The sequence below is a fragment of the Salvelinus alpinus genome, chromosome 32 (assembly GCF_045679555.1).
Source record: "Salvelinus alpinus chromosome 32, SLU_Salpinus.1, whole genome shotgun sequence".
Classification (NCBI taxonomy): domain Eukaryota; kingdom Metazoa; phylum Chordata; class Actinopteri; order Salmoniformes; family Salmonidae; genus Salvelinus; species Salvelinus alpinus.
This window is the reverse complement of record NC_092117.1, coordinates 9,845,046-9,856,430: the sequence shown is the minus strand read 5'-3', so window position 1 is coordinate 9,856,430 and position 11,385 is coordinate 9,845,046. Positions and strand designations below refer to the sequence as shown.

The following is an 11,385-nucleotide window of genomic DNA, read 5'->3' as shown; positions in this document are numbered from 1 at the left end:
CTGGTATTATACTCCAAACGGTCTCCGCAGCGAAGCATCACTGGAGCCGCGCGTTCATAAAGTTACAACCTACAACATGCACAAAACCAATCTATGAACGTAGGTGTGTGGTAAAGTCACAACGTGGTTTCGGGAGTACGCCTAGTTCAGTATAAATTGAGCCTAAGCCTCCTCTGAGGCTCCAATACAAATGACTGCTGATCATATCTGGACTGTCCGGGGGTATCGTCAGACGGGGCCACAGTGTCTCCCGACCCCTCCTGTCTCAGCCTCCAGTATTTATGCTGCAGTAGTTTATGTGTCGGGGGGCTAGGGTCAGTCTGTTATAGCTGGTGTATTTCTCCTGTCTTATCCGGTGTCCTGTGTGAATTTAAGTATGCTCTCTCTAATTCTCTCTCTCTTTCTTTCTCTCTCTCGGAGGACCTGAGCCCTAGGACCATGCCTCAGGACTACCTGGCCTGATGACTCCTTGCTGTCCCCAGTCCACCTGGCCCGTGCTGCTGCTCCAGTTTCAACTGTTCTGCCTGCGGCTATGGAACCCTGTCCTGTTCAGCGGACGTGCTACCTGTCCCAGTCCTGCTTTTTTCAACTCTGTAGAGACAGCAGGAGCGGTAGAGATACTCTGAATGATCGGCTATGAAAAGCCAACTGACATTTACTCCTGAGGTGCTGACCTGTTGCACCCTCGACAACCACTGTGATTATTATTATTTGACCCTGCTGGTCATCTATGAACATTTGAACATCTTGGCCATGTTCTGTTATAATCTCCACCCGGCACAGTCAAGAAGAGGACTGGCCACCCCTCATAGCCTGGTTCCTCTCTAGGTTTCTTCCTAGGTTCTGGCCTTCCTAGGGAGTTTTTCCTAGCCACCGTACTTCTACCTGCATTGCTTGCTGTTTGGGGTTTTAGGCTGGGTTTCTATACAGCACTTTGTAACATCAGCTGATGTAAGAAGGGCTTAATAAATACATTTGATTGATTGATTGACTGGAGAATACAGAACTCTTCTCTCTAATTTTTGCCTCCCCTAGCCTACTATACAGTACTGGGTGTGTGTAAAGTGTTTTAGAAGGCACGTAGGCTAATTATTCAGCCTGGCAATGAGCAAAACTGTCCGGAGCCCTTCGCCATCTGATGTCATCCTGAGAGGCTTTGCGGCAGGCAGGCCTATTCATTAATACGTCTCCTTTTACCAGCCTTGTCATGGCTGTCCTGACCGCGCCACAATATAGAACATTCCACAACCGCATGGATTAGGCCAGCTGTCTCCTTGGGGATCCCCAGCCATTCCATGTGATCTATTCGAGCTAACACACATGAATCAACTCGTCAACTAATTATCAAGTCCTTGACTGGTGAATCAGGTCCAGTAGTTCAGGGCTACAACAAAATGTTGAAATATCTGGGGGTCCCCGAGGAGAGGTTAGAAAACCTCTGGATTAAGTCATTAATCTTCAACCCACCGGCCAGACGCAGTTGTCACACACGGGCTACTGAGGGGGAGGACAGAGGGAGAGAGTGGTGGAGGTCGTAGAGGCAGGGATCAGAAGAAAATGTGTCGATCGCCAACTTAAAACGGGGGCGTGCAGGTGGCTTTTGATGTGTGAGCGAAGTAGGCCTATGTGAAACAGACAGACTTAAATGCTCTTCAGTCATAACTCTATCCTGGTGCGTGAAAGACTTAATAAATTGTGCTTGCAGAGAAGAGACTGGGATTCTTCTTCTCTAAACAGAAATCAATGTACAGAGAACAGCAGCCTCATACGCAGAGAGTTGACATCAATCAGACAGTCAGGCCCATAGAATAGCACACCAATGGTATAATCTGCCTCTGTGTATGTGTGTGTGTGTTGTCCAGCAGACTAGATATCTCTCCGCTTCCCCAGTTACTCAAACATGGGATGGCTGCTAGGCAACCAGGCCACATCACATCAGGCAGAGAGAGAGGGAGAACAGAGGGTGGATAGAAATGGAGAAAGAGGGAGGGAGAGGTAGAGACAGAGATGGTGAGGGAGAGCAGCGAGAGAGAGATAGAGATGGCGAGGGAGAGCAGAGAGAGAGCGAGAGAAAGAGAGAGAGGATAGAGAGGGTAGGGAGATAGCAGAGAGAGAGAGAGAAGAGGAAGGGGGTTGGGAGTTGAGGCAGAAACTGTGCTGGCAGCATTACAAAAGATAGCAACTCGAGTCCCACTGCCCATATTAATATGGTTAGGCACTATGAAGTGATGAAGATTAGTCATAAGTGACGAGACAGATGAGGACACAATCCCACAGTGATTTTAGGTCATTATTTATGATGACAATGATGTACAAATGAGTTTAAAACAAGACACACAATGAATCATATTATGATGAATACAGTTAGATACAATACACGCAAATCAGCGATTTCAACACCACATAATGGTGGTTTCAGTAAAACACACACACAGGCTGAAGGGTCTCGTTTAACAAGAAGAAAATGGAATGATACTTTAGAAAGGATCCCTGAGAGTGGATGTATATGGTCTGTATAACAGTGTCACCATAGACTTGTCTATGAATGTATCCGAGCGATTCTTATGAATGCATAGTCGTAGATGTACAGTGTGCTCCAAATCTATTGGGACAGTGACACGTTTGTTGTTGTTCTCCAGCATTGATACAATGACTACGAGGTTAAAGATCAGACTGTCAGCTTTAATTTGAGGGTATTTTCATTCATATCGGGTGAACTGTTTAGAAATTACAGCACTTCTTCTACATAGTCCCCCCAAATTCACTTACGCATGTATTAAAGTAGTCAAAAGTTAAGTATTTGGACCCATATTCCTAGCACGCAATGATTACATCAAGCTTGTGTCTCTACAAACTTGTTGGATGCATTTGCTTTTTGTTAGGGTTTCAGATTATGTTGTGCCCAATAGAAAGGAATGGTAAATAATGTATTGTGTCATTTTGGAGTCACTTTTATTGTAAATAAGAATAGAATATGTTTCTGAACTATCCGTGATCATGGTAGCATCCACATTAATGTAGAAGTGTTTAGAAACATATTCTATTCATATTTACAATAAAAGTGACTCCAAAATGACACAATACATTATTTTTCATTCATTTCTATTGGGCACAACATAATCCGAAGGACAACCAAAACAAAGTGCAAATACATTCAACAAATGTGTAGAGTCACAAGCTTGATGTAGGGACCATATGGGACCAAATACTCAACTTTTGACTACTTTAATACACATATAAGTGAACTTTTGGTCCCCTAAAATGGGGGGGGGGACTATGTACCAAAAGTTCTGTAATTTCTAAACCTTTCACCCGATATGGATGAAAATGCCCTCAAATTAAAGCTGACAGTCTGACCTTTAACCTCATGGTCATTTCATGTTATACCCATAGTGCAGGAGTACAGAGCCAAAACAACAACAAAATGTGTCACTGTACCAATACTTTTGGAGCTCACTGTAGATATGAGGAGAGCAGAGAAGGGAGGAGAGGGGCAAGAGAGACGAGAGAGAGCGAAAAAGGGCAAGAGAAGAAATATTGCACAAATTTGTACGTTTAAATGATCATACGTGTGTGTGTGCCTGTGCATATGTGTGTATTCATAAACATGTCATACAGTAGTAGCCTCTGTCTGCTCCTCACAGCTCGCGGGGTATGATGGTGAAGGGCCTGATGGGGCAGGAGGCCTCCAGCTCCAGGGCTGTGAGGAAGCAGTCTGGAGCCTGGCTGCTGCCCTGTGACTGCAGGGCCTCCCCCAGGCCGCTCCATGCCTCGTGTGACGTGCTCTGGGCCTGCACCGCGTCCCGCAGCACCTTCTCCCCCAGACCCAGACGCCCACACCGCACCAACAACTGGCCCTGAGGAGGGGAAAGCAAGGGGAGGGGAGGGGGTGAAGAGACAAAAAGTGAGTCTGCGTGGGGGATAAGTCATTGAGAGATTCCAGAGAGAGCGAGAGAGAGATCTAGCTTTGACTTTGGATCTAGCTTTGGCAGTATCTAAACCAGATACTAGATATAGCGTGTCAGAGGGACACTAAGGGGACACACCAAAACAGGGGAGGGGATGTCATGTCCAGCTTTCTGAGATGATGAGATGTTGCTAAGTTAAAGATCCTGTTTGTGCCAACTCTATTTGTACTGGCGTGTTGGGTGACTGCAGCCAAAGGCACTCCCAGAAAGGATGAGGCGTGCGTGTGATGAGGATGTCTACTCCCGATGTGTGTTTGTGTACTGTATGTGTGTGTGTGAGAGAGGAAGTGTATGTTTTTTGGTGTTTGGTTCAGTGAGTGTATGTTTGTGTGTGTTTGTGGCCGTGTGAGAGGGCAGTAGTGGTCAGTGCAGTGTGACATGTCTCTTTGGAACTCTGTTGAGGCACTGTGTGTCTCGAGAGTCCAGCAAGCATAACAGGGCATCACGCAACCGGCGTGTGTTCATGTCAACGGCATGAACACACAGAACTACACACCCACACACACGCACACAGCCTCCAGAGCAGGGCTTGCCTGAGGTCAAACAGACGAGTCTTGTTATGCAGGCTCTGCTCACAAGCCCCAGATTAATTGGGCTGAAACTCAGAGAGCTGTCTCGGGGCCCTGACGCAACCTCCAAAGAGGATGTTCTGCTCCCTCTGTCTCTCAGTCTCCAAGCTATTCTCTGCTGTAACTCCATGCTATCTTCACTCCTTTTCCCACATCATATCCCCCCCCCCCCATATACTGTATATTTCCTCTCTCTGCTGCTGACAAGAACAGAAGAAAAGAGAGGAGATCTAAGATGGGGTGCAGACTCAGAGACACAGTGGAGGATATACAGTGAGGTCTGTAATTATTGGCACAATTGATAAAGATGAGCAAAAAACACTGTATAAAATAAAGAATACAAATACTGAGCTACAGTATATTGTAAAGATAGGGGTAAACATTATTGGTACCCCTGTTTTCATTACTCTTGCACCATCCCCTTGCGAGGAGACCATTCCTCTATACAGAATCTTCCCAGATCCTTGATATCCTTTGTCTACGGAAGAGTATAAGGGCCAAGCGAAGAAGAACGGTGATGTAGTGGGGTAAGTTGAGCCATTTTTACATTCAGCATCACTTCATAAAGGGTAATATAGTATTCTTTCTAACAAATATTTCTACATATATTTCAGGATGTTGTGTATCCCTGTAAATAATCAGAATGAATGTATACATTACAGGTTTGAAAACATAGCTTGTCCAAAAAAAGTGGTCTATTGGCACAAATTACCCTGGCCATGGGGTAAGTTAAGCCGCCTACAAATGTCTGTACTGAATTAAATATTACCACTACCTTTTTAAAACCACGTCTATCTTTATTTCACTAACACAATCCCTTTTTTTGTCTTTTAATAATTTAAGCATATTTTAACACAGGCTTAACATACTTTGTACTTTTTTAATACTTTTAACATAGGCCTGGCCCTGTTGTTACCTCACATCCCAGTGATTATGCCTTGCACTACACCTGGGAAGAAAACACTTACATTTGCTCAACTTGCCATTGGCTCAACCACAGCAGTGGTAAAGAGGTCAATGGAACTCGACCCAAACAATGGAAATGCCATGGAAACACGTGGGGGACAGAATCCGAATCTCTTCATTACTCTCCAGAAAATTTTACCAACATTTAGTCTATTGTATATATGTGTATTTCACACTATGTTGAGGTAAAAATCGGAGTATAATGCTGTATGGATGTCAACCCCAATACATGTTCCTGTCATCTTCACCAATAAACTGCATTACAGTTAAAAACAACTTAGACTACCACCACCGATATCTGTATGCTAGCTATGCTACCAGCTTATACGAATGTGAGTTAGCATTTAGCAGTCACTTCTTCTAAACCTAAAAAGGAATAACTTCTAAATGTTATGCAGCAAAAACTGCCAGATATATAAAAAATGTACTTTAGCAACCAACCACATTGTGGGCCCGTTACGATACATCAATCATGAAGGATTTGAAAAATATCCACTTTGCTCAACTTACTCCAAGTCAAACATTTTGACTATATGAGCCCACACAGCTACAAGGATGCACTTTCACGCTAGGTTTAGGACTTAATATTGACATATTTCTATAGAAATGTGTGTTATTTAGCAGATGCTCTTATCCAGAGCGACTTACAGTTAGTGCATTCATCTTAAGATTGCTAGGAGGGACAACCACATATCTCAGTCATAGAAAGTAAATATTTCCTCAATAAAGTAGTTATCAGCAAAGCCAGTGCTAGTGGTGGGTGGCAAGTGTTAGTTGGGGGAGGGGTGCTGTGAGATTATTTAAAATACTCTTTGAAGAGGTAGGGTTTCAGATGTTTTTGGAAGATGGGCAGGGATTCTGCTGTCCTAGCTTCAGGGGAAAGCTGGTTCCACCATTGGGAAGAGAAGAGATATGACTGGGCTGAGTGTGAGCTGCCCTCCCATAGAGGTGGGAGGGTCAAGAGACCAGAGATGGCAGAGCGGAGTACTCGGGTTGGGGTGTAGGGTTTGAGCAAAGCCTGAAGAAAGGAGGGACAGTTCCTCTTGCTGCTCTGTAGACAAATACAGTACTTGCAAAAGTATTCACCCCCCTTGCCGTTTTCCCTATTTTGTTGCATTACAACTTGTCATTTAAATGGATTTTTATTTGGATTTCATGTAATGGACATACACAAAATAGTCCAAATTGGTGAAGTGAAATCCCCAAAATAACTTGTTTAAAAAAAAAATGCTAAAATTAAAAACGGAAAAGTGGTGCGTGCATATGTAATCACCCCCTTTACTATGAAGCCCCTAAATAAGATCTGGTGCAACCAATTTCCTTCAGAAGTCATATAATTAGTTAAATAAAGTCCACCTGCGTGCAATCTAAACGTGTCACATGACCTGTCACATGATCCCAGTATATATACACCTGCTCTGAAAGGCCCCAAAGTCTGCAACACCACTAAGCAAGGGGCACCACCAAGCAAGCGGCACCATGAAGACCAAGGAGCTCTCCAAACAGGTCAGGGACAAAAAGTTGTGGAGAAGTACAGATCAGGGTTGGGTTATAAAAAAATATCTAAAACTTTCAACATCCCATGGAGCACCATTAAATCCATTATAATAAAATTGAAAGAATATGGCACCACAGCAAACATGGCAAGATAGGGCCACCCAGCAAAACTCACGGACCAGGCAAGGAGGGCATTAACCAGAGAGGCAACAAAGAGACCAAAGATAACCCTGAAGGATCTGCAAAGCTCCACAGTGGAGATTGGAGTATCTGTCTATAGGACAACGTTAAGCAGCACACTCCACAGAGCTGGGCTTTACGGAAGAGTGTCCAGAAAAAAAGACATTGCTTAAAGAAAATAATAAGCAAACACGTTTGGTGTTCGCCAAAAGGTATGTGGGAGACTCCCCTAAAATATGGAAGAAGGTACTCTGGTCATATGAGACTAAAATTGAGCTTTCTGGCCATCAAGGCAAACAATATTTCAGGCGCAAACCCAACACCTCTCTTCACCCCGAGAACACCATCCCCACAGTGAAGCATGGTGGTGGCAGCATCATGCTGTGGGGATGTTTTTCATCGGCAGGGACTGGGAAACTGGTCAGAATTGAAGGAATGATGAATGGCACTAAATACAGAGAAATTCTTGAGGGAGACCTGTTTCCGTCTTCCAGAGATTTGAGACTGGTTCAGAGGTTCCCCTTCCAGCAGGACAATGACCCTAAGCATACTGCTAAAGCAACACTCGAGTGGTTTAAGGGGAAACATTTAAATGTCTTGGAATGGCCTAGTCAAAGCCCAGAACTCAATCCAATTGAGAATCTGTGGTATGACTTTTAAAGATTGCTGTACACCAGCGGAACCCATCCAACTTGAAGGAGCTGGAGCAGTTTTGCCTTGAAGAATGGGCAAAAATCTTAGTGGCTAGATGTCCCAAGCTGATAGACATATCCCAAGAGACTTGCAGCTGTAATTGCTGCAAAAGGTGACTCTACAAAGTATTGACTTTGGGGGGTGAATAGTTCAGTTTTTTTGTCTTATTTCTTGTTTGTTTCACAATTTTTTTTATTTTAATATCCAAAGTGGTAGGCATGTTGTGTAAATCGAATGATACAAACCCCCAAAAAATTCCTTTTCATTCCAGGTTGTAAGGCAACAAAATAAGAAAAATGCCAAGGGGTGTGAATACTTTTGCAAGCCACTGTACCATGGTAGTGAACCCAAGCTTCGGCTGGAAGCCAGTGGAGTGTGTGGAGCAGCAGGGTGACATGGGAGAACTTTGGAAGGTTGAACACCAACCAGGTTGCGCCATCCTGGATACATTTCAGGGGTTTGATGGCACAAGCAGGGAGCCCAGCCAACAGCGAATTGCAGTAATCCAGATGGGAGATGATGACAAGTGACTGGATTAGGACCTGCGCCGCTTCCTGTGTGAGGTAGGGTCGTACACTATGGATAATGTTAGATGTTGTTTTTTATTGTTGAACATAAAAGACTAAACACACCAGCAAATCAGCTCCATTTGATTTTAACTTTGGAAATCTATTCCAAAGTATTTCAACACATAATAGATAGATACACTACCGTTCAAAAGTTTAGGGTCACTTAGAAAAGTCCTAGTTTTTGAAAGAAAAGAAAAAAAATTGTCCATTAAAATAACATCAAATTGATCAGAAATACAGTGTAGACATTGTTAATGTTGTAAATGACTATTGTAGCTGGAAACGGCTGATTTATTTAATGGAATATCTACATAGGCGTACCGAGACCCGTTATCAGAAACCATCACTCCTGTGTTCCAATGGCATGTTGTGTTAGCTAATCCAAGTTCATCGTTTTAAAAAGGCTAATTGATTATTAGAAAACTCTTTTGCAATTATATTAGCACAGCTGAAAACTGTTGTCCTGATTAAAGAAGCAATACAACTGGACTTCTTTAGACTAGTTGAGTATCTGGAGCATCAGCATTTGTGGGTTCGATTACAGGCCCAAAATGGCCAGAAACAAAGAACTATCTTCTGAAATTTGTCAGTCTATTCTTGTTCTTAGAAATGAAGGCTATTCCATGCGAGAAATTGCCAAGAAACTGAAGATCTCGTACAGCACTGTGTACTACTCCCTTCACAGAACAGCGCAAACTGTCTCTAACCAGAATAGAAAGAGGAGTGGGAGGCCCCGGTGCACAACTGAGCAAGAGGACAAGTACATTAGAGTGTCTAGTTTGAGAAACAGACGCCTCAACTGGCAGCTTCATTATATAGTAACCGCAAAACACCAGTCTCAAAGTCAACAGTGAAGAGGCGACTTCGGGATGCTGGCCTTCTAGGCAAAGTTGCAAAGAAAAAGCCACATCTCTGACTGGCCAATGAAAATAAAATATTAAGATGGGCAAAAGAACACAGACATTGGACAGAGGAACTCTGCCTATAAGGCCATCATCACAGAGTTATAATCATTTCAAACCTTTCCCACATTTGTATACGATCACATATACACTACCGTTCAAAAGTTTGGGGTCACTTAGAAATGCCCTTGTTTTTGAAAGAAATTACAAATGATTTGTAATTATGTTCCGGCCCCTCAACCATCCGCTCAATGAAAAGTCGGACCGCGGCTGAATCTAGTTGATGACAGCTGTACTAGAGCATAAACCTCCAGGAGTGAGTCACTGCTTTAATGTTTGCGAGAATGACAGGATGTTGTCCAGGGTCACGCCAAGGTTCTTTGTACTCTGGGTGTACTCTGAGAGGGGGACACTGTTGAGTTGCCAACCATGATGGAGAGGTCTTGGAGCGGGCAGGCCTTCTCCGGGAGGAAGAGCAGCTCTGTCTTGTCGAGATTGAGCTTGAGCTGGTGGGCTGACATCCAAGCTGAGATATCTGCCAGGCATGGAGAGATGCGTGCCGCCAGCTGGGTGTCAGAAGGGGGGGAAGATGAAAAGAAGTTGAGTATCATCCGCACAGCAATGATAAGAGAGACCATGTGAGGATATGACCGAGCCAAGTGACTTGGTGCATAGAGAAAAGAGGGCCTAGAACTGAGCCCTGGGAGACACCAGTAGTGAGAGCATGTGGTGCAGATACATCCTGTCCGCATCACCTGGTAAGAGTGACCTGCCAGGTAGGATAAAATCCAAGAGTGTGCAGAGCACAAAACGCCAAGTCCCGAGAGGGTGGAGAGGAGGATCTGATGGTTCACGGTGTTGAAGGCTGCAGATAGATCTAGGAGGATGACAACCGAGGAGAAAGAGTCAGTCTTGGCAGTGTGGAGAGCCACTGTGACAGAGGAGAGCAGTCTCGGTTGAGTGACCAGTCTTGAAGCCTGACTGCTTAAGGTCAAGAAGATCATTCTGAGAGAGACGGCGAGAGTTTGTCAGAGAGAGCACGCTCAAGTGTTTTGGAAAGAAAAGAAAGGGAAACCAGTCTGTAGTTTTTGATGTCAGAGTAGTCGAGTGTTGGTTTCTCAAAGAGGCGAGTGATTCTGGCCATTTTAAAGTCAGAGGGGACGCAGCCAGTGGTAAGGGATGAGTTGATGAGGGAAGTGAGAAGGTCTCCAGAGATGGTCTGGAGAAGGGAGGAGGGGATGGGGTCGAGCAGGCAGGTTGTCGGGCAGCCGGACATCACTAGTCGCAGGATTTCTTCTGGAGAGAGAGGAAAAAGAGCTCAAGGCATAGGGTAATGATATGTGAGTGGTACCAGTGGACTCAATAGGCAGAGTGAATGAGAAGCGGATGTCGTCAACTTTCCTTTCAAAGTGGTTGACAAAGTCGCTCACAGAGAGGGAGGAGTGAAGGGGAGGGGGTGGAGGATTAAGGAGGGAGGAGAAGGTAAGGTGGAAAATAGTTTCCTAGGGTTAGAGGCAGAAGCTTGAAATGTAGAGTGAAAGAAAGTGGCTTTAGCAGCAGGTACAGAGGAAGAGAAAGTAGAGGGGAGTGATTGAAAGAATGATACGTCCTCCAGACGTTTCGTTTTCCTCCATTTTCAGATGCCCGCAGCCCTGTTCTGTTAGCAAGCAAGGTGTCACTCAGCCAGGAATCAAGAGGAGAGGGCTGAGCCAGCCAGGGGGAAAGGGGACAGTGAGAGTCATAGGCAGGTTAGTAGGGTTGAAGAGGCACAATCAGGAGACTAGGGATTTAGCAGAAGGGAGAGATGATAGGCTAGAAGAGGAGAGAGTAGTGGGAGAGAGAGTGAAGATTGCGACGGCGCATGAACACCTGGACAGGGTCTGAGTGGGTAGAGTTGGAGGAGAGGGAGACAGAAACAAAGTAGTGATCAGACACCTGAAAGGGGGTTGCAGTGAGAATAGTAGCAGAGATGAGGTCAAGCACATTGCCTGCCTTATGAGTGGGAGGGGACAGGGAAAGGGTTAGGTCAAAAGAGGAAAGG

At 44.7% G+C, this 11,385-nt stretch overlaps 1 protein-coding gene across 3 annotated transcripts in view; it reads right to left on the bottom strand.

The window, feature by feature from the left end:
- Positions 1 to 2,277: 2,277 nt before the first annotated feature.
- LOC139562638 (tetratricopeptide repeat protein 7A-like) overlaps positions 2,278 to 11,385 on the bottom strand; it is a 48,713-nt gene continuing 39,605 nt past the window's right edge. For all 3 annotated transcript variants that reach the window (XM_071380503.1, XM_071380502.1, XM_071380501.1), the window contains one exon: positions 2,278 to 3,857. In XM_071380503.1, coding sequence (XP_071236604.1) covers positions 3,639 to 3,857 — 219 coding nt within the window. In that variant the 3' untranslated portion in view covers positions 2,278 to 3,638. The remainder of the gene's footprint in view (positions 3,858 to 11,385) is intronic.